The sequence below is a fragment of the Asterias rubens genome, chromosome 2 (genome assembly GCF_902459465.1).
Source record: "Asterias rubens chromosome 2, eAstRub1.3, whole genome shotgun sequence".
NCBI lineage: Eukaryota > Metazoa > Echinodermata > Asteroidea > Forcipulatida > Asteriidae > Asterias > Asterias rubens.
The window spans coordinates 17,526,610-17,553,769 of NC_047063.1; the positions used below are offsets into that span (position 1 = coordinate 17,526,610).

The 27,160-nt window shown below is 41.3% G+C and overlaps 1 protein-coding gene across 4 annotated transcripts in view; it reads right to left on the reverse strand.

The window, feature by feature from the left end:
- Positions 1-27,160, reverse strand: part of LOC117306587 (E3 ubiquitin-protein ligase HUWE1-like) — a 92,401-nt gene that overhangs the window by 31,833 nt on the left and 33,408 nt on the right. For 2 of the 4 annotated variants that reach the window (XM_033791092.1, XM_033791086.1), the window contains exons 19-47: positions 26,929-27,035; positions 25,610-25,787; positions 24,634-24,725; positions 23,904-24,118; positions 23,412-23,469; positions 22,765-22,941; positions 21,934-22,179; positions 20,771-21,429; positions 19,297-19,419; positions 18,704-18,777; positions 18,141-18,301; positions 17,259-17,606; positions 16,773-16,883; positions 15,515-15,607; positions 14,527-14,720; positions 13,682-13,763; positions 12,899-13,078; positions 12,166-12,284; positions 11,223-11,301; positions 10,595-10,762; positions 9,482-9,623; positions 8,606-8,714; positions 7,876-8,116; positions 6,914-7,100; positions 5,867-6,031; positions 4,993-5,204; positions 4,212-4,439; positions 3,747-3,975; positions 2,650-2,988 (exon numbers count right to left, since the gene is read on the reverse strand). In XM_033791092.1, coding sequence (XP_033646983.1) covers positions 2,650-2,988; positions 3,747-3,975; positions 4,212-4,439; positions 4,993-5,204; positions 5,867-6,031; positions 6,914-7,100; positions 7,876-8,116; positions 8,606-8,714; positions 9,482-9,623; positions 10,595-10,762; positions 11,223-11,301; positions 12,166-12,284; positions 12,899-13,078; positions 13,682-13,763; positions 14,527-14,720; positions 15,515-15,607; positions 16,773-16,883; positions 17,259-17,606; positions 18,141-18,301; positions 18,704-18,777; positions 19,297-19,419; positions 20,771-21,429; positions 21,934-22,179; positions 22,765-22,941; positions 23,412-23,469; positions 23,904-24,118; positions 24,634-24,725; positions 25,610-25,787; positions 26,929-27,035 — 5,316 coding nt within the window. Of the gene's footprint in view, positions 1-1,865; positions 1,941-2,649; positions 2,989-3,746; positions 3,976-4,211; positions 4,440-4,992; positions 5,205-5,866; positions 6,032-6,913; positions 7,101-7,875; positions 8,117-8,605; positions 8,715-9,481; positions 9,624-10,594; positions 10,763-11,222; positions 11,302-12,165; positions 12,285-12,898; positions 13,079-13,681; positions 13,764-14,526; positions 14,721-15,514; positions 15,608-16,772; positions 16,884-17,258; positions 17,607-18,140; positions 18,302-18,703; positions 18,778-19,296; positions 19,420-20,770; positions 21,430-21,933; positions 22,180-22,764; positions 22,942-23,411; positions 23,470-23,903; positions 24,119-24,633; positions 24,726-25,609; positions 25,788-26,928; positions 27,036-27,160 lie in introns of all 4 variants that reach the window. The other 2 variants (XM_033791071.1, XM_033791078.1) reach the window with 2 other exon arrangements.

Below are 27,160 nucleotides of genomic sequence, written 5' to 3' on the forward strand. Positions count from 1 at the left end.
CTTATTAGCATAAAACCTTACTTGGTAACAAGTAATGGGGAGAGGTTGGTAGTATATAAAATATTGTGAGAAACGGCTCCCTCTGAAATGGAGTAGTTTTTCGAGAAAAGAAAAGAAGTAATTTTCGTGTGACAAGGGTGTTTTTCTTTCATTATTATCTCGAAACTTCGACAACTGATTGAGCTCAAATTTTCCACAAATTTGATTTTAAGACCTCAGATTTAGAATTTAAGGTCTGGAAATCAAGCATCTGAACGCACACAACTTCGTGTGACAAGGGTGTTTTTCTTTCATTATTATCTCGAAACTTTGACAACCGATTGAGCTCAAATTTTCACAGGTTTGTTATTTTACGCATATGTTGAGTTGCAGCAAGTGAGAAGACTGGTCTTTGACAATTACCATTCGTGTCCACTATCTTTAAACGAAGCTCAGGAAATTCCAAACCAATGATACAGCAGCTTTGGTTCTCACTGGACACACAAAGATGTGCAACACAGACTGATTTACTGCAGAATTCTAGCGTAATTTGACAGGTTTGAAGAATGTGCAAAGGTTGGAATAAGGTGTATTTGCAGCGAGTATGAAGTGCAACAGTTAGGTGAGTGGGGAACTAAGGGGGCACTTGCAGTTAAATTATAAAGTGCAAAAGGTAGAGGAGGGGGAGAAGAAGGGGTGGGGAAGGAGGGGGAGGATTGGAGTAGGTTTGGGGTGAAACTACTATATTATCAAATGACTAAGCTTTGTAATTATACTTATATTTGAAATCTAAATCAATTATACTGGACATTTCCATTTAAAACAGTTTTTTTTTTTTTTTTTTTTTTTGGGGGGGGGGGGGCAACTATTTCCATTGGGGGTGTTTCTTCAAGGCACAGGAAAATCTTGTGAGACGAGTAGCTTAAGAAATCCATAAACATAGGTGTCGAAGGTCATGCATCAAACACTACACTATAGAAACGGGCCTGATACTCTAGTTATGAGAATGCAACTTTTTTTTTTACTTGGTATAGACCCCTTGCATATGACACCCACAAGCACAAACAGCGCCCTCACTAATGTCAGAGGAAGACCAATCATTGGCTGAGAGTTGTGCGCGGAGTGTACATGCTTCCATAAGCCTTTTTGAGGTATGGCGGACGTGATACGCACGCGTCACATGCCGCGACTGATGCCACGCTCACCATGTTGGTGGTCATTAGGTTTACGTGTAAATGCCGCGTCGCCTAAAATGTGCACTTCACTGAATAACAAACGTTCTATTTCTTTGGTCAATACGCACAAATTTACCACAACTTTACAGTGTTGTAGCATTGTGTCCGCCATACCTCAAAAAGGCTTATTGTTTGACCTCAGCAATGACGGCCTATGCAAGGGGTCTATAAACCCTTTAGAGACCATTCAATTCTGTATAATCACCACCACACGCCCAGACAATGCTGTTCTTAATGACCTTTCGCACCATTATTTTCAGGTAAAATGTCAGAAAAAATTAATAAGAACTACAAAGTTTTGTTGTAGAGTTGTAGACTTTATGTTAACATTTGAAACATGGGAAATGTCCATTCAGTCCAAAACCTTTTGTTGGCCCAATTGTTTGAGAAAAAGTTGGTCAAATATTATGGTCATATGTGGCCGCTCTTGGCATTTTGGTCCAAGGCACTTGCGGTCGCTATGGTCTCTAAATGGTTAAAGAATTCCTCTATGGGGAAAAGGATTGGACATTTTCGACAGGAACAGTTGGAGGGGCACCAAGGCAACAACCAGGGGCAACTGCATTGGTTGCCTCTTCTTAGGCAGTATCAGGCCTGGGAACAAAAACACTATAGGAAGGCAGGCAGGCACAGGTCTTGGCATGGACCCACCTGTATCCACATGAGTACCCCCACCGAGGAGTTCATTCATTGAAGCCAGACTACTCGCACTTTGCAGTGTGTTGCCTGTATATGTAATGTGTATAGAGATCCATAGAAAACAACTATTACAAACACCAGGGCCCAATTTCAAAGAGGTGCTCAAGCATAAAAAGGTGCTAAGCACAGCAAAATCCAGATTATGGTAACCAGCTAAACACCATTTGATACGTGGAAAATACAACTGAGATCCTGCTTAGTTGTGCTTAGCAGGAACATTTTAAGCAATATTTTTTGCTTAAGCAGCTGTAAGACATTGGGCCTGGACATTAGGCAATCTTCATGCGTTTCCACCAATGCCTTAGGCACGCACAGAATTTCAAAGATATGGTGAAGAAATGTTGAAAGGTAAAAAGTGCAAGGACCCTTCAAGGAGCCAGATGACCCCCAAAAACACTTCAATTTAAATTTTATAGTTTCATCAAAAGACCAATCATCTTTAGCAAATTCAGTGAAGGAGGATTCACGCTTGTATGCTTAGGTTTTGAAAGGGCAGAGGCACCAAGGCATTTTCTCCTTAGTAAAGGGCCCCGCCCACTATGAGGAAACTGTACATTTTCTACTGGAATATTTCAAGGGCACGAAGGCATTGACCATAGGGCATAAAGGCAATTGCCTTCGTTGCCTCTGTGAAGTATCAGGCCTGCAGTATTGATTTGACCCAATGTCATAATTGGTCATGAGAATGGCAGTACTAATGAGAAATTGTGTAAACAAAAAAACGACAAAGACTTACCAGCGACGTTTCTAGACAAGCCAGAGCTCTGCAACGCCGTCCTCCCACCAGCTCTCGGTTTGATCACCGTCTTACCAAGGGCGCTGGTGCTCGGCTGATTCACCACTCTCGAGAGAGTCTCTAACGGCTTGAGGGCTGAGTTGACCGTAGCGGCCATGTTCGGACTGGACAGATCCAGGCTATGGGGTATGCGAGCCAGGTCGACGACCAGACCCTTGCGCAGCAGGATGCGTATGACGTTGTTCATGGTGTTTGGATGGTGTTTGTTGTAGGAGTTGCTGGGTTGCTGCTGGGCGGAGCCGGGTGGGGGACACGCCTCGATCATCACGCTAATCAACACTGGGAATTAATTAAGCAACGGTTTCAGTACAGATACAGTTGGATGAGAGAGGATGCATCAATGTTTTTTAAAACCCTTATGAAATGTGTTGATAACATGTTATGTTAGTAAACATTCTCTGCTTTTAAGTTGAAAGAAAACCAAATTTAATTTGATATCCGTTCATGATAACCTCTACTTCTTTGCTATAGTGCAAGTTTAAAATGTTGTTATTGTTGTAACCCTTATTTTTGGGAGGGGGGTGGGTGGGTAAAGGTCAAGATTTGTTCAACAACTGAAAAATTTCTTCTCTTCTACTAGTACCACATTCTGTGCATGAGAATAATGCAAGGGTCCTTGGTTTGTCACAGTAATCAGTTCTTTTTTCTTTTTCTTTTATTATTATTATTATTATTGGTTCTTTAAACAAACATCGCAACTACAAGATGAATTGAGTTTAAAATACAGAGATTTATAAATAAAAAAAAATAGAAATGTTAAAAACTACCCAAAAAAACAAGTTAAAAATTACAAAAAATTACAAAAAACCAAGTTCACACTACTTATTGTGGTGATTTTAACATGGATGCTTTTTTTTTAGGTCTGGATCTCTGTTAACAATAAAAAGGGTCCTTGGTTATAATTAAACAAAGGATATCTTCACATGACTACAAATTGCTATTTTTTTAACATCAATGTGGTTTTAGTCCTGGTGTCTTGTTAAAAATAGTCTCAAGCAAAAGGGCCAGAAGACAAAACAAGCGTTGCTTAGACTCACATGTGAGCGACTGGACCCGTGTGTGTTTCTCAGAGCTCTCGGGGAGGCACAATGCTCTACTCAGAGCGGCTTTGGTCTCGGTCACCAAGATGGACTGGGCCTCCGGGCTATGGTTGCTGGACGCGATGCTGGCCAGAAGGACCTGGGCGAGGGCTGGGCAATCCTTGTCCCCGGCGGTCTGGCACTGGGGGAGCAGATGGTCCAGGATGTAGGCGAGAACAGAGCCATGCTGTGTGAAAGAAGAATATATATGAGGGAAGAACGCAACTTGTGGTTAGCCTCAAAGTGTTTTGAGGTTTTCCGTGTTTTCCAGACTTCAACCTTGATTTACCTCCAGTTTTATTTGTTAAGGACTGAGGAAGCTGATGATCAAAGTAAAAAAAAGTAGGCGATATATTTAATGGGCAGCCAGTGCATTTTTCTGTTTCAAAAGTCTGTGGAACTGGGCAAATAAATTTTAATTACCTCTTTGACCAGTGGAGTATGGGAACCGGTGTACTGGTACTGTGCAATCGCAAGAGCAAAACCAGCGTAGGAGCGGACCAGCTCAGCTAGGAGTCGTAAGATGGCCGACTTGGGCATCAGGGGCTTGCTCTTGACGACAACGGGGTCTTCCTTGCCTCCTGGGGCCTTGGGCGTCTTCTTGGGCAAGGAGTCCGACTGGGAGGAGCCTGATGGGGTTGACTCGGAAAGCTGAAAGAATTCAATCAGGAAAAAGAAAACGTAGTTTCAATCGGAAGGGTAAAAATATTTGATACGTTCCAACAAACTTATTTTAGGGTTAAATGTAAATCCTTACAAGCCAAGGTTAAAGCCATTATACACTTTCGGTAAACAGTATTGTCCAAGTCCAACACTTCGTGTATCACAACTTATATATAAAATAACAAACCTGTACAAATTTAGGCTCAATCGGTCATCGGAGTCGGGAGAAAATAACGGGATAACCCATTCTTGTTTCCGTGCGTTTCGCCGTGTCATGACATGTGTTTAAAATAAATCCGTATTTCTCGCTATCGAGAATTGATATTGTTTTAATGTTTTCTCAAAAAGTAAAGCATTTCATGGAACAATATTTCAAGAGAAGTCTTTCACCATTACCTTCTGTAAACCCTGTAAATTATTTGTAAATCTGTGAACTTTTTTTTCTTCTTTTTTTTCTGTACCGAAAGTGTATAATGGCTTTAATGACATGATATTATATTCTTATTTTTCTCAAAGCGAAATCACCAGCATAAAGCCTGACCTCTTCATCGGCAGTAGTTGCTGCATCAGTGCCGCTATCCAGTCGCTGTGTGGTGAAGCGGTTGCCCTGCTGATTCCTGCTGCCGCTGTTGCCGCCACTGCTGCTGCTGCCGTAGAACTGCAGCAGCTCGTCTCCGATCTCTCTCAGCCCTAGTCCTGTCTCCACCGTCTGAGCCAGGTCAGCTGCAGTTGATTTCTTGTCGTCTGTGGCACCTGGGCACGAACAAACAGAGAGGGGATTAATTATCAAGGATAAAGGTGAAATTTAAACCAAGTTGTTTTAAACCAAGCTGTCTGATGTTTAAAAGAATCTGCATAATTCAAATACTAACATTGGAGTCTTAGGGCCTCGTCATTTACAGGCAACTTGGAGGCAACCAACTACAGTGCACGCTATCAAGCTACTTTACGATCCCCAAGAAAAATATGTGAACATTCAAACGTGGCTGCCTTCTCTTCTTGGAGATTGCCTTGTGTGACATGTGCCTAAGGCCGTGTCCGAAACGACGACTTCGGCTACAGCTACGTCTAGATCAGCGCGTCTACCAGTGTTGAAGAATAGGCAGACGCGCGCGATCTAGCCGTAGCTGTAGCCGAAGTCGCCGTTTCGGACACGGCCTAAGGGTCATGTCACATGAGGCAATTCACAGGCAACCAGTTTCAGGCAATCTATCACAAGAAAAGGCAGCAACATTTGAATCGTATAGAAATCATATGGTGATAATGCGGACATTTTTTGAAAAATTACTCCTTTGCTACCAAAGTTGTCCTGTGGCATGCACTGCGTGCAGTTGGTTGCCTCTAAGTTGCCTGTTGTCCCACATATATAAACACATCACTTGTTTACTCAGGGTCCACTTGAATGCGATTCTTACCTTCAGTCGGCGGTGGTTCAGTCTGCGCAGCCAGCGCATTGAGTAGATCACAGAGCACATGTTTCATTAGGGCAGCTATACTCGGTGGACTGTATGGCTTTAGGGGTAATGCTTTGAGTAGCTGCAGGGCGTTGGGACCAGTGTAACGAGACTCATCGTCTTCACCTGTCAAGTCAAAATAGAAAATTGATCCAGGGTTTGAAATTAGTGAAGGTTATCTCTTAGTCTGGAAATCAAACCCTCCAGGGTTTAAATATAGATGTTGGGTTGAAATCTGTGATCTAGTGGTAAGTCATCTGCGAATGTCGTGGGTCCGAATCCCACACAAGTGATTAAGATCACCGGGTTCAAGCTCCGGGTTCCAATCTCAGTCGTGACACTTGCTCCGTAAAATTGGGGAGGTAGTGCTTTCTGCTCTGCCGTCCAGGCTTCGGACTGATGATACCAAAGCCCACATCCGTATGTACTGTAAAAGGGGTAACCCTGTTTCAGCCCTAGGAGTAGGTGGCAAAGGGCTCTGGAAAAAAAGTAATTGTAGCCCACACCTTGAAGTGGCCATCAGGCCTTGTGTGTCTGGCGGCTTGCATAAACATAAAAAAAACCAAAAAAAGTGATATGCCTGTGGATCATTACACAAGGCTCGGGGAAAGTAATGAGCAAACAGTGTACAGGTAAAACACAAAAAAAGCCTATAGGGTGCTAAAGTAACGGATTTATAAACTCTGTTGTGGTTGAACATCAGGCCAACAACTATTTGTTTGTCTGCAACAGCTAATTCTATTTTCGGTTTGATTAACTTGGACACAAGTTAACAACTTCAAGAAAGTCTGTAGACAAAGGAATATCTGCCCCAAAATAAGGAAATACTTTTGACAAATCTAGGGCCAGTAAAACTCTTTTTCACGTAATTTGATCAGAATTCATTTTTTTACATCCCAAAATTTCAAATTCAAATTTTGATAAATTCATTTGAATAACATCATAGAATAAAGAAATACTGTGAACAAGATTGTTTTAAAACGTCCATCACTGTACGTGAAAGCCAACCTCTTTTTGTCATGGGTAGAGCGATTCTCAGGATGGATCTTACAGCGTCGTCAAAGACCGCTTCCTCCCTACATGCCAGCGGGCCGAGCTTCCTCAAGACGTAGTGTAGCTCCCTGGATCCTATACTCCCCAGGAGGACGCCACATACAGGGCAGCCGATACCACGGTTGCCAATACTCGACATCAGCTATGGAAGATAATAACAAATTAGAGTCAAGGAAAAGTTTCCAATTGTGTAAAGGACTTTATCTACCTTATATTTGGAATTATAGAGATGCCAACATTTGCACCGTGAAATCGGGGAAATTTTGTACAACAATCAGGCAGATATTTAAAATTACATAAAGGGCAGCCAATACTGAGTTAGCCGATACCACGATTGCCAATACTCGACATCAACCATGGGAGATAACAATAAAATCAAATTTAAGCAAACATTTTCACATTGACTTGGAATTATGGAGATGTCAATATTTGCACCATGCAATCAGGGAGATTTTGTACAACGATCAGGCAGATATTCAAAATTACTTTCTACATATTAGGGGAAAAGTTACAATAATCAGGGAGAGTTTCAAATCTGTTTATCAATACATGAAAAAATTTGTTTATTTTCAGGGAAATTTTCTGCAAAATAAAGGGAAAGTTGGCAGCTCTGGAATTCTATAAGACCATAGGAGAGACATGCCCTGTATTATTACTCGTTTGAACCACCCTATGAAGAAAATAGTTCATTCCTTCATTCTTAAAAATTAGCTCTAGTCCCGAAGGTATAAAAAACACCATAAAACCAAGAATGTATTTGTTCTTGTGGAACGGTTCAGCACACATGCGTGTATTACTTTAGTTTTACTTAAGTGGCTACAGTGCATGATGTTCATCGTTTTAATACATTGCCTTTCCATTCAGCACTTTAAAAATATCCTCATTATTATCATTGCTTGCCGCAAAGTTCTGGTTACCTTATCCATGGCGTGACGTAACACATGCGTCTCCTCAAACACGTGTCTGATGAGAATCGTCGCTAAATACGAGAATCCATTGAAGGACGAGGACGTATTGAGTGTGAGCAGCATGCGTGGTCCGCCAAGCTCCGCAAAGAGTAACGCCATTTTGTGGTCGCGCGTGAAGCGTAGACAGACGCGCATGACGGCGTGGAGAGTGTCTGGCTCTACTGGTAGGCTGATCAAACCCACACAAGATCTGGAAAAAAAAGGAAAAGAAAAGGAAAACATGTCTATATAGTAAGGTTTGCGGTAACACCATGTAATGATAATCTCTAAATGAGTTGGAGTGGTTCTGAAAAGAACCAGAGGTTTCAACTTGACGTTTTGATCAGTATGCTCTGATCGTCTTCTGGAGAAAAGGTGAAAAAGTGACTCTCCATGTACCAAACTATCAGAGGTGTACACTACACTACATATAGTCAAATTTAAAAATTGTCAAGACCCTTTTAATGCTATCCTTAACAAAATAACAACGTACCAGATTAATGCAGGCAAGTACAGTTATACCCACTCACACTTTATGTTATTTTTGTTTCTTCAAATTAAGTACAAAATATTACAATATTTTGCTTAGCAGAAATGAGCAGGATACCAGTCACAAATTACACATGTAACATGGTAGTTTGGCTGTTAACCTTATCCTGGTAAGCATAATTTTGTTGTGCTCAGCTACTTTTTTTTTTACCTGACAACTGTTGTGATCCGCTCAGCTTCCAGTCCTCGGATTGGGACAATGTCAGGTTCCTTGGCCGTGACCGGTTTCTCCTCGGCTCCAATCGAAACAGAACTGGCACCTGAAACATCAAAAGCAAAATGGTACTTCTTTGACACAGGTTTCAATCAGGCAGGTTCAATTTTGAAGACGATACTCATTCAGAGGTATTATTTGTTTGCAAAATTTCAATCTCAATTTTGATATTGAGAAAAGATATCTGCTTGAGGCAAGTTTGGGCAAGGACCAGGATTGACTTTCTTTCACTAACTTGATTCGAACACTGTCTAGTCACCATTGGTTAATCTTCTCTAATCGACTATTTAGACCAGCCTACTGAACTCGGTTGATTACAAAATGGCGGAATCTTTCTCGACGCCCTCTGGTCACTGAACTTGAGACACCCAAATACACACCATTGTTTAGCGAGCATGCACAGCACAGTTATTGACCAATGGTCCACCAGGTTTCCTGTTCTTAACTTCCTCTTAATAGTCCCTCTACGAAACCACGGCCTGGGCTTGGGCTTATGCTCCAGCTTGGATCTGTCCGCTCAGTAAGGAATACCTACGTCTTCTACATACATGACAGAGCCTCAGCCCAAGCCATGGTCTCAAAAAGGGCCTTGGTTAAACACTTCGAACTCAGCACAAGAAAGGGTATAAGAGGCAGTTCAGTATTGGACATGGTCACCAGTCTGACAAAGCTCCTAGCTTAGGAGTGAACCGTAACTACTAAATTATATGTAAGTAACATCATGCATAGTTTTGAATTTTGTAAAAACGAATCTTTTAATTCAGCACAATCTTGTTTCCGCAACTCTGTGACTTAAGTTTGTCTGGACCCTACCTTCAGTGGATCTGTTAGTCTTGAACTTCTTGGCAGAGTCTCTTCTCTTGTCTTCTTTGGTTTCTTTGTCTGCTTCCTTGGGTGGCTCCTTGCTGGGTAAGGTCTGCATCACTGGTCGGCGATTCAACGTCTCTTCATTCAGCTGAGAGGGGTGAAGATTTTAATGTATTTAGAGGTATTGCTACAAGAACAGAATTCAAACTGTCTGAAACAGTTTTGTAAACCAACAATTTCTGTGCCAGAAATGGATGACATGTGCACCCGCTTTTGTATACATTGGGAATTAGTTTTATTTGTTATCTTATGTAATTTGTAACGAACTGTTTTTGTAAATAAACTTGAATAATATTTTAGTGCACACATGGAAATTTTTTGTTTTCACTTTTTACTTGTAAACTACGATGAAATAAATAAAATTGAATTGAATTGAACACCAGATTATGAACACGGTACATTCCATTGTGTCCGAAACATTAACATGTCCCAACATTCCATTGTGAAACATGCACAGTGTATCTCCATTTTCACAGAGGTAATTGTGTAATCTTCAATTCCAGACCTTCATACATTTGTTGTGCAAACGAGGATCACAAGAGAATTATAGGCTGCCACTATTGTTTATGAAAATAATAATAATGTTAGCAACAATTGTTGGTTATACAGCGCTTTACCCACCCAAAGGGCGTCTCAAAGCTCTTCCAACGTTACAACCCTTGGTCACTGGGTTATTTAATAAATTCCTTGAACCACATCAGCTCCCTGGGGAGTATACAACCTGTGCCACAAATATGTGCTACATTGTACTCGGCTGAATGCGAGGCAAGTCCCAGTGGTCCAAAGACCCAGCATACACCGGCTAATTATCGGCCGTCGCTTACGGCTACGATTTTGCGAGTCACAGCGAATGCACCTCTAATTTCTCAAAAGGGAACAACAAATCTAGCCAGGAATCGCACCAGGGCCATTGTAGTGAGAGACTGGTGCTTTACGCTCTAGCCACCAATGCTAGTTATAAGCAAATGCTTACAACACTATGCAGAAACTGCAATAAAAGAGTTGTCCTGAAAATCAGAGAGATCTCTGTTCCTGCCTTGAAGGCTCGAATAAACTCACCTGTACCATGGTACTGAAGTGCACCATATACCTCCTCCTTGCTGCAGTGAAGCGAACACTGGGTTTGCCCGCCCAGTATGCATCATCAATCGTCTTGTTATTAGCGCTGCTGTAGGTGCACCAGCGCCCCGTCGAGTCATCAAACCATTTCCAGATGTGAGTGGCCCCCTAAAAAACATAAATAATTAATGGTTAACTTGGGGTTGGAGACAACAAAAGTTCTAGAGCAGGAATGCGACCTCCAGGTTAACATACCAGTGCTCTTCCAACTGGGCTATCTGGCCCTATGTTGCCAGTCTTATATTGTCAATTTCTTTGTTGGTGAGTGCCAGAAGTCATTCATCTTGTAACTGCCATATAGCCAGGGATCATACCAAAGCTATGATATAAACTGGAAAGTGGCAGCAGGGGGATCACCTTAAGGGACGCAAATTTGTAATATTAATACTTGAAGACGTTACCTCGACTTACTTTTAGTCAAATCTGCCAAAAGATCACAGGAAATATGTAAAATAATTGTAGTTAAAGATCTTACATTTGATTTTGAGAAGGCAAAATGACAGAGAAAAATATATAACCATGGATATATGTTGTTTAGTATTCAAGTATATTTTCTTCTTTTACATACCTTTTGAGCCAATTTCCTGCGTGCCGTTACTGCCGCCTTTTCAAACTGGTCGATTAACAGCAACAGAGGGCCTAACCACCTGCGAATATTAAATACAATAAACTCGTTCAGTCAATGAACATTAACCATCCTATGTGACTGGTGACCGTCAGATAGGATCTCAATCTGAAATTTTCTTGGTATTTTTTTCAGCCGAGTTATGTGGCATTACAAGATTGGAGATGGGAGAAATATAAACAGCGACCACATTTCTGAATCTTGAGACGGTGGCTACAGAGATCTTGCTTTGACATATACCTGCTTCCACTGTGAACGTTGAGGCTTTTCAGGTAGCTGGTTAATCTGCCCATAAGACCAGGGCCCAATTTCATAGAGCTGCTTAAGCAAAAAATTCGCTTAAGCACGAAAATAGCTCGCTTATTTTACACATGTTACTGGCCAAAATTTCATGCGATACACATTTGCTTGTGACTGGTATTTAGCTGTTGTTTACTTAGCATAACAATTGAGTGCAGTTTTGGCCGGTAAATTAATTTTACTAGGCAAGGATTTTTTTGCTTAAGCAACATTTTGTGCTTAAGCAGTTCTATGAAATTGGGCCCAGGGCCCAATTCTAGGGCTCTGCTTACATGCAAATTCTGCGCTTGTGATCACCGTTCTTGACTTACAGTGCTAGCACAAAATTTCTGCGCTAGCTGTGTAAGCGAAGAATGCCTAGTAACAGGGAGTACACAAGTGCACAAGCAAAAAATTCCCCGCTATCCTGCTATGCCACTCACTTGAGATACCATCATAACCATAAGCTGTTATTAGAGTTTCTCCAGTTGCTACAAACAAAAAGAACTGATAGTATTTTTGGTCAGGGATGGACAGTCAAGGGTGAACAAATAGGAAATCAAAACAGTTGTGAAAGGCAGGTGGGTTGTTAAAACAGTTATCTTACTTTGGCGTGGCGGTGTCCTTGACACAACACATGCATTTCTGAGACTCCTCAAGAAGCTGAACTAGAACTTGAAGCACCCCGGATTCATCCACTGCATTAGCACATACTCCCTTCATCTCCTGTTGGGAAGATAAAGATAACGGACATCAAGATTACTGATCAACAACTCCTGACAGGCCGGCGAGAACTCCTTTCTCTTCTTCTTCCTCTTCTTCTTGTGTATAAAGTTTCTTTTGCGGTAACACCATTTGTGTATCTACTTGCCAGGTTGATTATGTTCATGTGAGAACTTGTCTTAATTTATATTCTACCGACGTTTATTAGATATTTTCAGAATTTCTGAGACTTCTCAGTTCTGAAAAGAGCTGTCCTGCTTACTAAATACTACCTGGGCGGAAGATAGAAATCCTCACCACGCGCCTCACTCCCCTATGTGAATTAAGTTGTTCATAATTTGGCCCCAGTTTCACTCCAAGGTCTGTTGTCCGCTTGAAAAACTATCAAAACCATATTACATCAAAGGTAATCCTTTCTCAAAATAGTTTTTTTTACTATCAGCAGCTGTGGTGCTTTCTCACCAAGTAAGTACTTGTGGCCATTAATTGTTGGAGCATTCACCAATCTACATTTGTTTTAACGGTGCTGAAACAGGAAAGGTTCAAAACCATCTGACCCAACAAAGAACCTTTCAAAGGCAGGAAGAAAATACAAATCTTATAGTCAGTCAACTCACCTCAAACAGAAGGCACAACAGATGGAGTCTGGGTGCAAGTCTTGATGCCTCAGCACTTGTTGCAAGTTTATTAGCACGCTCTGCTGCAGTCACTGTCGCTGTGGACGTACCATCCATAGCGAACGCCGTGGGCTGGGCGGGGCATGCTATCTCAAGAAGCAGTTTGCCGTTTTCTGCAATCTGAAGAAAAAGATTAAGTTCTTCGGTTATTTTTGCAAATTTCAAATATATTATCTTATTTTTTAACAATGATTTGTGTCAATCGGAAAAGAAAGTTGTGTAACAAAGCTTTGGACAACTAAGACACCTTTTTTTAGAATCATGAAATTTATTATTTGGATATTGCCTTTCAAATCGAGTGAAATGTGTGTAGATTTATTTTCACAGGACTCAGAAAAGTAGGAGCTCAGGATTATGGACAATAACCCGCTATAGACCGTATTGAATACGACGTCAACATTCAAATATCTGCCCTACAACATGGCGTCTGTGCGCGTGTGCGTGTGTGTGCTGTAGAAATCAAACCGGGAATGATGCATGCTTCTTTGATGGACGCGTTTGGACGCACATACGGTTTGCCCTACAAGATGGCGACTTTCATAGCAAAAAAGGGGCTATTAAATACGGTTTATTCACAGTGAGTCGTCTTCCTTTTGTCCAGTCAGGGTTTCATTGTGTCAATGATATTTTTAAGAAAAACAAGTACTGAAGAAGTTCAATTTCTTTTAAATTTTTTGTTTGTTTAACATCAACTCAAAGTGGTTAAAATTTGTTTGATCTTACCTCACTGACGAGGGAACTCAGCATACGTTTCCTCCACGGCTCACCATCACGGTTATTAGCAACAACTAATAAATCACATATTCTGAAAATCAAACAAAGCCACCCAAAAAAAAAAATATTTTAAAAAGGCAGAAGCTTTGGCGCAAATGTGATATTAGGTTAAAAAGATTTGCAAGATTTGACGCTTTGCATGGTGTGGGAACTAAGAAATGAATAGATTTATGAGTAACAAACCTGCCAGTTAAATAGGAAGTAAGAAGTGTGTGCCCAACCAACAACAGCAACCATCATGGTGTGCTGATTTTGAAGCAATGGGGGAGACACCTATCAAACCAGGCATAGCACCACGTAAACCACAACTCAGCATCCATCTTGGCAGCATGCTTTATTTTTCCAAGATGCATTGTGGCAGCTGATTGTGGTATAGTTTTAAAATGGTGCTTGTGCATATGGGCTAGAGCCTCTTTTTGAGAGGAGTCCCAAGTGGCAACACTTGTGTTCTTAAACAAGACACTCAACCATGATTGCTTCGGTCATTCGGTTGGGACGTACAGCCGTTGGTCCTGTGTGTTGAGTTACACACAGAAAGAACCCAGTGCACTTATCGTGTAAAGAGAAGGGGTTCGCCCTGGTTCTCCTGATTTGATTGGCTGCATATTGCGCCACAGCACCTTGTAAACCATTACATGGTGCTATGTAAAAAGTAGTAGTTCTTATTATTCAATCAAGGTCCCATATACAAAGTGTGGATATACGCGCTATATAAGAAGCCACTATTATTATTGTAAAGTTTCTTATGTCTTCTAATATCTTATGCCCTGAATTCCGACAATACAAGCACATACCTGTATACGGTATCAGAGAGTTCATCCAAGAGCTTGAAGCACCCAGGCAGCATGTTATTAACAAACTCATCTAGATGGTGTTTCTCCAGAGGAGGTTCATCTGGGATGCGATCACTTGCTGCTTGCTCCTTTTCTTTAGCCTCTTGCTCTTTCTTGGCTTTCTCTTCATCTTCTTTCTTCTTTCTCTCTTCCTCCTAACAAAGAAAATTGTAAGACATGTACATTTCATCATCAATATTCACTCATTGAAATCAATTAGTAAAAATCAAATGAGAAACTATTATTAAAAGACCATCTCTTGCATTGAAAAGATCGCATATTATTGAGGCAGGGACTTGATGTCTTAACCCAGGGGTATAAATGGGTACCTTTGAGGGTAGAGGTTGATATAGTGTTTGAAAAAGCCACTGGAGCGCCACAACAGCTTGGCTGCATACTCCCCCAGGTAGCTGAGACAGACTAAACGAATTGGTTATTGGCCCAATGACCACGGCACGTAAGTAAGTGCATTGATATTTATTGTAAAATGTGCTATATAACAACTAGCTTTTATTGTTACTTGGTTACGTTGTAGCTTCATTGTTAAATACACTGGACACCTTTGGTAATTGTCAAAGACTAGTCTTCTCACTTGGTGTATCTCAACATATGCATAAAATAACAAACCTGTGAAAATTTGAGCTCAATTGGTCGTCGAAGTTGCGAGAGAATAATGAAAGAAAAAAAAGAGACTTGCAAAATCAAGTGCATCCGGCTTAGCACAATAGTAAGCCCAGAATTTTTATCGGCAGGGGTCTCACTAGGCTTGATATTTGGTCCTTTGAAAAGAAGTAGGAATACTTTACGGAGTACAAGGGCTGACCTACATGTCATGGTGAAGGCTTTTATGGACCTTTCAGGCTGTTTAAACACTATTTGCCAGGTTTTTCCCCAGGTAAAAGAAATCTGAAATCAGACTTCAGTAGGAAGAATATCATGCCGGTCTTACCTCCTGATCTGTTGGCATCTGAACGGATTCTCCTAGAGACATAGCAATAGCTCGCATCATCTCTTCCTCTTCAGATAAACCCGTACCAAAACCCTGCAATGGAGAAAGATGATGTCATCATCAAAATGGTGGAATGGAAAAATCTGCAAACGGTCAGTTTATGATAATCAACAACTTGTCACATTGCAATTGCTCTTGTTGTGTCAGTTCCACCTTCAAGCGCTCCCCTTTATTTTTTTTAACAGAGAGATGGGTGGTTTGTAACTGTGGAGTTGGTATTAGGGGACATTCTTTGTGGCAGGACGGCTTTGTAGAGGTGCTGGTCACCTGTTCCTCCTCTCAACTCACTGGCTCTGTATTTGTTGTTAGCTATTTCGCATCTTTGTATCTTTATGTATCAATTTGTATACTTATATTTGTATGCCAGTGTTAAGTCGAATAAAACTAAACTAAACTAAACTTGCATCTTGAGCCCTTTTTAAACTACTCTGTACCCCCTGGTTTGCCCCAATGGAATAACGGCCGGCCTTTTCACCCCGGTCTGCCCTGGGGAATAGCCACCCCTGCTCTAGAGTAGGTGTAAGCGGTGAAACGTGCAACCAGAACCCCTTAGAATACGGACACAGTGTGAAAGTGTGCAGGGGTAACCGTGGGGTAAAACAAACCCGCGGCCTCCCCAGGGCTGTATTCCATAATAAACAATAATAAAAACCAGTTCTTTTATGGCGCATTAGTAAAAAAAAAAATGATCAATGCACTTCTTACACAAAAACCAAAGCAAATATAGTTCATTAGAATAAATAAGTTTTGAGGTTGCATTTGAAAGCTAAAAGTGTTGGAGAGGATCTTATGGTTTGTGATATTTTGTTCTGGAGAGTTGGCCCAAAAACACTGAACGATCCATCGCCTATCCGCCTGCTACTCTTTGGGATGGAAAGACGAGTAATGTCCCGGCTCGATCATGGGCCTTCCCTAGATGGTATATGGGTGGCAATGCAGCCTTTCAGGTAGACAGGTGACAAATGGGGATATGGGAAGCAGTGTGAAAAGGGGCTTAAACCTCATGGATGCATTTCTACAGTCTCTCTAGAGCTGAGTAAACGTGTCCCGACAGATTGGGTTTGTGGGGTCCTCCTGCATTGTTCAGCCCATTGGCCCTTTCAAAAAGAACTTCCTTGCCAATTCAGCACCACAACACAAACAGCTTCCTCGATCCAATATAAGCCATGTTGTGACTTTGTTTTTAGGGGGTACTTACTGCAGACATCGATGGTGGATGTGTCAGAGCCCACTCTGCTGCCTGCTCCAGGGACCCAGTGTGCTGTAATGCCTCCCTCGCATGGTTGCGGGAAAAGCCCATGTCGAGCAGCTGAAATCATTTTTTTAAAAAAAGGTTCAGCTTTAAGATTTCAGATAGAAAGTAAAAACAGCAAGAGATGCGATAGAATAAAACTGAGAAAAGGGGGTTTAATGTCAAGTTGTTTATTAAAATTGCACAGGCAATTTTTCCTTCTTTAACCCTGTTTTATTATGAAGAAAGCCAATGCTGTTAAATAAGATATATTTTGCATTTAAATAAAAATATAAAAATATTGTGAAAATTCATCCTGTTTCTGTTTTTTTCATTCACTGTTCTTGTTTGTTTTGTTGACAATCAACTCATATAGCTTGATCTCATTACACATGTATTTTTTCCCACTTTGCATATAATTCACGGCTCTGTGATTTCCATCCTTGGTCTCACCTGTTGTACATGCTCCTCGTTAGGTTCAGGTCTGGGTCGACTCCTCCCAAGTAATCCTGCCGCGTCAAACAGTCCAGAGTCACCGAGCAATCTGGATGAACCGAGAGCACTGCTTACAGAGGCTGACGTGGGTCCGCTGGCAGGTACGGATGCTATGGCTGAAGTGGTAGCCTCCGAGGTTGTCGCTGCAGCTGCCTCTTCTGCTTTCTCCTTCTCTAGTCGTTCTTTGACCACTGCCTCGCCGCGTAGGATGTGACACAGGATGGCCAGGAGGGACTCTGACATCCGGCTGCCGTAGACCTTTAATGGTTTGCATTCCCACAAGCCCATGATTGCTTTGAAGGCGGCCTGGGGAATGGAGAATCAAAACCATTGAAGTTAGTGGATGTTTGAAGTTTAAAGCCCGGTTCATACTTTATGCGAATGTCGATGTGAAGCAAATTTGACGTGAATTTGACGTCACAACTTTCCTTTCGCAGCGATATTCGCAAGTGAGTTGCCCAGAGTTGAACCATTGCCAATTTGTAACGGCAACATCCGCTTCGCATTCGCAGGAAGTATGAACCAGGCCAGGCTTAAGACTAATATCTTTTTAAATAACCATATTACTTCGAAGTAAAATCAAGTGATTACCATACCTTCCCTTTAAGCCTAATCCTTCTAAATCCTTCAATATCCTATGCAGGAAGTTACCTTGTTTTATGGTTGTTAATCACTGTACCAGGCATACAAATTTTATCCAAGTCCAACCGAATTTGGTTTTGAGATACTCGAGTGGCAATTTGAGGCTACAATCTCGAGTAACCTCCAGTTACAGCTTGCTTCATTCTGCATTTTTCTTTTACCCCTCAAGTTCGGGCTGTGGCAGTAAATGAAGCTTACCTTATGAGTGCTGATGAGGAACTGTGAAGGGCTGAATGGCGCATAGGCAGAGTTAGTTGAAGACCTTGCTGGTAGGGAATGAGGCGAGTCCAGCACGGTCTCTGGGTTGACTAGCTTCTCAATCAGTACCAGCCACACATCAAGGAATTCACCAGTTCCCTCTGTCAGGTCATCAGAAAATAAAAAAATTTTTAATAACCACCCAAAACAAGCATTTTTATATCTCTAAGAAAAAAACACGATTCGAGACTGTAGTAAGAACATTAGTGGAATTTGTAAGGATTTCAATAACCTCCATTAACCAAAAGCTTCAAAAATATGCAAAAGCAATTTTAATGAAATCCATACATATTGCACTAATGTTCTTAAATAGTAGGAATATTTCATCCAGTACAAGGGCTTACATTTCAGGCTACTTAGTCACAATTATTTTTATGTTTCCTCTGTGGTGTTCATTTGTTTTGTTGTTGCGCTTTTCGCCCACCGGAAAAGGCGCTTTACGAAACACAGTTATTAATATCTTATTTTTATATTTTCCTCCGTGAATAATCTGGATGTCTTACCTGGTAGTTCAGCGTGTTCCAGGCCTTCTTTGGTTGGGACCTTGCCACCCATTGACAATGCCCAGTTGAATGCGCTAAAATAAAACAAATCAAATCAACACATATAAATTGTTATCCGTAAAACTGCACTGCTGAAAACAACATTTTGTTCACGTTCACAAGGCTTTGTTCACAAATGCTTTGTTTACAATTGCTACAATCCCAGGCCATGACAGGAATTGTGGTGGAAGTAAGTCGTTGATTTTACATTGACCAAAAAGCACTTAATATCCCTTACACCTGCTACAATCCCAGGCCATGACAGGAATTGTGGTGGTAGTAAGTCGTTGATTTTACATTGACCAAAAAGCACTTAATATCCCTTTAACACTTCTATCTTCAGGCGATTGCCGAACCCCCCCCCCACCCCCCCCCCCCCCCCCCCCCCCCCCCCAATAAATATATTAACCATCCCAGTTGGAGCGCAGACCAGGCAATGAGAGACAACATGAAAAGGTCAGCTGTCACCTCCTCCGCATTGAGTAAATAAAAATAACTTGAGAAAAGGTTTTTCAAGATAATTTTTAGAAATCTTTGGAGTCGATGAGACTTACTCGAAAACGGCAGCATGAGCGCCTGAGGTCATGAACTTCTGCAACATGAGATGATACGGGTTCTTCTTCTCATCAAACAGCATGGACGAGGCAAAGCTGACTGCACAGATGTAGAAAGTCAGCCTAAGGGAGGAAGACAAAAACATCCCAAAGAACATCTTGAAAATTAACCAGTAATACTGAATAGCAATATTGAATGGTGCTTAGTAATATTGAATGGTGCTTAGTAATATTGAATGGTGCTTAGCATGGACGAGACAAAGCTGCCTGCACATATGCAGAAAGTCAGCCTGAGGGAGAAAGACAACAAACCAAATAAACATCTTGAAAAAACAGCAAATGCAATATTGAATGGTGCTAAGCAATATTGAATGGTGCTTAGCATGGACGAGGCAAAGCTGACTGCACAGATGTAGAAAGTCAGCCTGAGGGAGGAAGACAACAAACAAACCAAATAAACATCTTGAAAAACAGCAAATGCAATATTGAATGATGCTAAGCAATATTGAATGGTGCTAAGCAATATTGAATGGTGCTAAGCAATATTAAATGGTGCTTAGCATGGACGAGGCAAAGCTGACTGCACATATGTAGAAAGTCAGCCTGAGGGAGGAAGACCAAACCAAATAAACATCTTGAAAAACAGCAAATGCAATATTGAATGGTGCTAAGCAATATTGAATGGTGCTAAGCAATATTAAATGGTGCTTAGCATGGACGAGGCAAAGCTGACTGCACAGAAAGTCAGCCTAAGAAGAAAGACAAAAACCAACCCAAACAACATCTTGAAAAATCCCCAGCAATATTGAATGGTGCGAAGCAATATCTAAAGGTGCTAAGCAATATTGAAAGGTGCTTAGGGTTCTAAGAAATATTGAATGGTTCTTCACAGTGTTGAATGGTACTAAGAATTATTGAATGGCACTAGGATAGGATTCAAATTCTTCATATCACCAGGACCCAATTTCATAGAGTTGCTTTATCAAAAAAAGAAACTTAGCACAACAAATGTATGCATACCATAATAAGGTTACCAGCTGCAATACCTTATGACACAAACCATTTGTGACTAGTATCCAACAAGAGGGGCCAAGCTCATAGAGCTGCATTATCAGAAAATATTGCTATTTAATTACTGCTCAGCAAAAATGAGCAGGAAACCAGTCAAAAAAGGTAAATGTCACATGGCATTTTATTTGGTAACCTTAAGGAAGCAGAATTGTTTTTATTTTCCGTGCTTAAGCAACTCTATGAAAATGGGCCTAGCTCCTCAGTGGCATATCAAGTCCAAACATCTGCTAAAAAATGGGGAAACTTGTGGGTTCGAATCCCTCCTGTGTTGTTTGTTAAAACAAAATTATTCTAAAGTTTCGGTGTTTTTTTTTTCTTCTTCTAACTTCCGTCTTTAATTCTATTCTTAAAAAAAATTAAAAATTAAGACATAGAGCCTTGTTTGAAAGGTTAGATTACACACCTGAACTTGGGCAGAGGGCAAGCTGGTGGAGGGGTCCATGACAAGCTGCTTGCCAAGAGATCAGTCAGTGCTTTGGCAGTGTTCCTTGCTGCTTCAGACGGCGAAGTCATGTTAGGCTGAAGCTGCTGTCTACTCCTCTGCCGTCCCGCCGAGCCGACACACAGCTTCACCAACAACCCAAAGAGTTCAGAGAGCCCCTTGCCAAGGCGTGACGGCGCGTAGAGCACCGGCATGGCCTGCCGTAGCTGTCTCAGCATCTGCGGGGTCATCTTGGGTTTGGACTTCCCTTCCGACTTGGAGTCTTCAACCTCCATCGGGGATAGAGCATCACCGACCTCCATCAAGGAGACGGCACTTCCAGAGCTCAGATCTAAGTCACTAGTCCTTAGAGCACTACCGCTGCTCTCAGTGTCTTCGGCCTTGCGGCTGCCAGACTTGGAGGTGTCCTCCACGAGGACTTGAATCTCCTTGGCAAGTAACTTCTCCTTCTCCGCTTTGCCGAGATCACATCCTTCGGGAAGGGCACCGGGGGTGAAGAGGGCCAGCAGGACGATACTCTCCCACACAAGGGAAGTGTAGAGTTTACTCAAGCCACGCAGAACGGACTGGCCGAGGTCTGAACCCCACTGGTTGACTGATATCGTACGCACATCGCTCTGCTTTCAAATTGTAATAAGAACATGGTTTTATAAAAATCCAACTTAAAATAAAGCTTTTCTGGTTTTAACAGCACAAACTCCACGATAAAAAGATACTGACATTTCCTTCAAAACAAAAATTCTGCTAAGCTAAGTCTTGCAGACACTGTCCCCTTCTTTGTTTGTCCGACTTAAATGGCACTTCCTCAGATAATCTCAAAGTTTTAAGAAAACTTTCACAGGAGCACCAAGGACATGACCAGGGCAACAGAGACCAAGGCATCCATGAAATTACAGCCCTGGTGGTGTTACATGTCTCAAAATGTTCTTCTTGATCTTAAAAATAACAAGTTTATCTCGCATAAGTGAGACTCCATGAACAAAACATTAAATCTCCTCAAAGGTTTGTGTGTACATCTGGGTCAGTTTCATCTAGAAACATTTGCCTTTTTTTTTGGGGGGGGGGGATATACCTTTGCAATGACCCATCAAAATAATATTACAATAGAACATAGACCCACTCACCTGACCAACTCTGCATACATGAACGAACATGGTGACATAAGCGTGAGCCGATGCCATGGCATGGAGTAATGGTGTGGCCTGTGCAGACTGCGGGGCTTCGGATATGTTGGGTGCGTTGACGAGCTCTCTGAGGAGGACTGAGCCCCCCGGAGTACCAAGTGGGTGATGGAGGGGCTCCAGAGACTTGAGGACCCCGTCGAGGTACATCAGGCCTCGTTCTAGCACCGAGGTCTCGTGGGCCAAGGACTGAATCAACATTAAGAAAATTTGAAGTCAACATCATGGAATTTTTTTTGGGGGGGGGAAAATAAGAATTAGCTGTTGCAAATAGTTTACCAACCAAATGAAACTATGGTATAAAAAGCAAAAAGTCTTTCTCTTTTTTTTCAGCAGGCAGACAGAAAAAAAATTTTTTTTTAGTTTAGAGTCCCAAATTTCTCATCCCTGATTTTGCTTGTTTCATAGAAACAAACTATTTCTCTTAGTTCTTAAAGCAATTCTGATTATTCTTACGATGGACTTGCAGACTCCAAAACTGGTCCAATAAAAAACAAGAACAACACCATACCTAGGCCCATTTAATTTCATAGAGCTGCTTACGCACAAAAAGTAGCTTTAAGCACAACAAAATTATGCTTACCAGAATGAGGTTACCAACCAAACTAACATGTACAAACTGCGACTGGTATTCTGCTCATTTCTGCTTAACAGAAATATTTTAAGTGACATTTTCTGTTATTGGGTTTAACCCTTACACCGATGTGATATCAATATTTTCTGCTTAAGCAGCTCTATGAAATTGGGCCCAAACAGTCCGTTTGAGTCACTCACCAAGACCGACTTGCAGACTCCGGCCACCGCCTGGCAGGCAGGGTGAGAGGGGAAGTCAATTGGCATGTTAGGCAGCCCCAGTATACCCATCAGCGGAATCAGACCCTTCTGGTTTACAAACTCCCTGCAGTGGTCGTCGGTTGCATTGTTGCTCAGTATCGCCTCCACAAACTTCATCTAGACAACCACAAAATAATAACAATGATAATAATAGTAATAATGACAATAATAATAAACTTTTAAAGCGCTGGTTTCTAGAAAAACTATTCACTGCGTTATAGGACCAAGGGAATAATTAATGGTAGGCTTGACTGAAGAGGTAGGTTTTGAGATTAGATTTGAATGAAGAAACATTAGGTTGTGATCTAAGGGTGAGAGGCAAGCCACTCCACAGCCGTCCCTTCATGAGAATTAAATATTAAGTAATAAACAACCTGGGAAACTGACTGGGTCAATTTGTAATGATTTGGGTTTGAACAACGCAAAATTGACTTGAGGGGGGACTTGAACCATCGACATGGTTGGCAGTCTCCCTACATAGGGGTGGATAGCTCAATCGGTAGAGCGGCAGCGTGTTTATCCGAGGCCCAATTTTTTAGTATGTTCCAGGCTCAAGTTTCACCCCCAGAACCTAAACACAAACTTACCACGTTCAAGATGTAATCCAGTAAAGGAATCGGTGTTTTTACTTCTGGTCCTGAGGATCTGTGAAAAAAAAAAATTGTTTAACTTAGAGGCACTGGACTTGTTTGGTAATTACTCAAAATATATAACATCACAAAAACCTATTTGGTAACGAGCAATGGAGAGCTGTTATTAGTATAAAACATCGTGAGAAATGGCTCCGTCTAAAGTAACATAGTTTTTGAGAAGAGATAACTTCTCACTAACATATTTGAATCTGAGAAAGACTTCAGGCCAGAGGCCTGGAACATTATTAAATGTGGAAATAACTTGGAGAGCTGAAGGTAGGAATTGACATTCCTCTTTAATCGGTGTAGATTGAAGGATGTAATCAATGAATGGAGTTCAAGAATTGGGTTGCAGGACGGAACTGAAGCTCAAAAAAGTTCCATGGGCACCACAGAAATTTTTCAGAATAACGACGTTAAGTAGTTAAGAGCAAAGAGACGTCTTACTGTTGGATTTCAGCCTCTGATTTCAGCGTGCTGGTCTGGCTCATCGTGCTGGCAATCTCATCCTCATCTTCCTCATCATCACTTGAGGTATCGTTGTCCGCATCCACGTTCCCTGCCGGAGCGCTGCCACCGGGCTCCTGGATCTTAGCCTTGGATGGGGTACGACTACAGGTGTACTTAGGGTCCTTGCCGAGAACGCAGATCTCTTCAAGCAACTGAAAGAAGAAACACATAATTTTAAACACTTAGGATCGGAGAACAATTTCTTAGAGCTGCTTGAAGGTAGGGTCTAAGATCGGTAAAGTTTGAGTCTGGTGATTTTAACACCTCGGACACAAGTCACCACAAAATGAACAGGAGCAAATTGGAAAGAGTGAAAATTCTTTGCAATCTTTCAAAGGACACTTAAATCACACTTATTTTTGGGCCTATAGCAAGGGTCAATTATTTGCTTACACTTAGTAAACCATGATATTGCACCAGGCGTCTGATCACATTTAAGAATACTTCAGAAGTTTGAATTAGTTGTTGCAAACTGCTTACCAACCAAAATTACCTGTAGTGCAAATGCCAAAAGCGAAAGTGTTAACGTCCTCATGTTTCTACTGTAGACTTTCTTGAGAGATGAGTGAAAAGAAAGAGGCAGAATGGATTCAGTAGAAAAAAGAGATGAACAATGAAATAGGAGACAAAGAGGGCTAAAGAATATTTCTTCAGGATCTTCCATTACCTTAATGATCGCTTTCATTGCGTCAGCTTTGAGAAGTGGTTGGTGTCTCATCAGTTCATCCATCGCACTGCCTAGAGAAGACGCAGTATCACCTGCAAGTACAGAGAGAGCCAAATTGATAGAAGATTACTGAGGGAACAAATGTTCGGCAAAGAGGTGTTAAACAACCATTTAAAACCAGCTAGGTCATGGCCAGGCGATAAACGAGAGGTCCCTAATTGCATGGCCATGACCCTCAATGGCTGTTTAATAACAACATCCCAAAAAACTTTAAGAGTTGTGAACAAATCTGACATTTGACAATCTCAATTTGAGTGCTAAGCAGCCCTTTGCACAAGCTTTGAACTTCGGCACTTATGATCCAAACTATAGCAAGCACAACGATTAAGGTTGAAGGCATTAGGTTGATGTTGGTGCACAGAAAAATGTGCTTTCCAGGAACTTCCGCACTTATGATCCAAACTATCGCAAGCACAACGAATAAGGTTGAACGCATTAGGTTGATGTTGGTGCACAGAAGTGTGCTTTCTAGGAACTGGTTACCAGCCAAAATACCATGCAACAAATTTTGAGCACAATGTTCTCCTGAACAGCCTTTAAAGACACTGGACACTATTGGTCATTGTCAAAGACTAGTCTTCACAGTTGGTGTATCTCAACATATGCATTGAATAACAAAGCTGTGAAAATTTGAGCTCAATCAGTTGTCGAGGTTGCAAGATATTAATGAAAGGAAAAAAAAACCTTGTCACACAAAGTTGTGTGTTTTCAGATGCTTGATTTCGAGACCTCAAATTCTAAATCTGAGGTCTCAAAATCAAATTCTTGCCAAATTACTTCTTTTTCAAAAACTACATTACTTCAGAGGGAGCCGTTTCTCACAATGTTTTATACCATCAACTTTTCCCCATTACTTGTTACCAAGAAAGGTTTTTATGTTAATAATTATTTTGACCCTATAACAATTTTTAATTACCTAGGGCGTCATTACTACGTCTCCTTCTCATCGCTGGCAGGTAAGTTGGTGAGAGCAACACCTTGAAGAGTTTATCAAACGGTTTGCACTGAACGAAGGCGTTAAGACCCCGGGCATTTAGGCACAAGGCACTGAAGATGTTAGGCAGGGAGCCGAGGACCTCCTTGGTAGCTGGGACCTACATTGATCATAAATTGACATAAGGGGTTGGGTGGTAAATGGGTGGGTTAATGAAAGGATACAATAGTAGTCACAACCAGGGTTCAATTTCACAACAAAATGCACTTGAAGGATACCAAACACAAAGACATTTTAGAAAATTGAAATATTTCCGCCACTTTCCTGAGGACTAACTCTATTGGAAAACGTGTGGACCTTTAAAATGAATTTTTACCTTGGACCCAATCTTTAATTTGTGAACCCTTACCGTACGCTAGAAAGGAATAAGTAAATGAGGTCTACATTGAACATTCATTTACTTTTGTCTCCTGTAGTTGTTTGAATGACTTCTGACTGGCACCCCCAAACAAAGATAATGACAACATAGGAAGATTCTAAACATTAGTGCTAGATAGCTCAGTTGATAGAGCACCGGCACAGTAATCCAGAGGTCATTTCTCTTTGATCAGCCAAACATTTTTGAAGATTTTACCCAGTCAGTTTCCCTCGTGTTTTATTTCCTGATATAATGGATTCCATCACACAATTTGTGCAATCATTTGTACAAGAGGACGCATCTGTACCTGCGTATTTAGTACACAGTGACAGTTTGTTTGAGTCCTCATGAGTTGATATTGCATTAATATTTATCCACAAAGCCTGGGTATACTGGCAGCATGGGGAACAAAAATGCATTGTTGAAATATTTTAAATGGAGCTGGTTGAGCGGATAATTAAGCAAAGCAACTAAAAAACATTTTAAAAACTAGTGGCCTAGTATAGTGGACATAAGCTCTGTAGTCGATTTAACCAAACTCTTCCCAACTAAGAATTAATCTCAGGACTGAGGATGAGTTAAGTTCTGTACTCGAAGACAGAAGCAAGCATTGAACCCATCCTAAGTTACGACGGGTTACTTGTCCTAACTCGAGATAGGATTAATCCTAGCGTTTTGTGAAATCGTCTGCAGGTGTTTCTGTTTAGCAGAGTGAAGGTTTGAGTCCCAGTCTTGACACTTGCAAGACACCTAACCATTGTTGCTTGAAATAGGTTCCCAGGTTTAAGTTAAAAAAATTTGATGACTGAATCCCACTCCTGCCAAACAATTTGGCCCAGATAATGGAGACAGATTTATAATGAGATTCAACAAGATATATTACGTCTTTGATGAGTAAAGCGTGGAGCATGACATCAGTGAGACCAGTGTCTTGAAGAGACGACAGTAAAGATGGTTCTTGGAATACGTACACCGTCACCAGTTCACATGCTGGTCAAAGAGAACAAAAACACAAGTAAGCACAGTGACTGACACAATGATATCATCAACGGGCGACTTTGTCAAGTTACTTATCAGTCAGTTAAGTATTCGGCACAACTTGCATGCGGAATTCC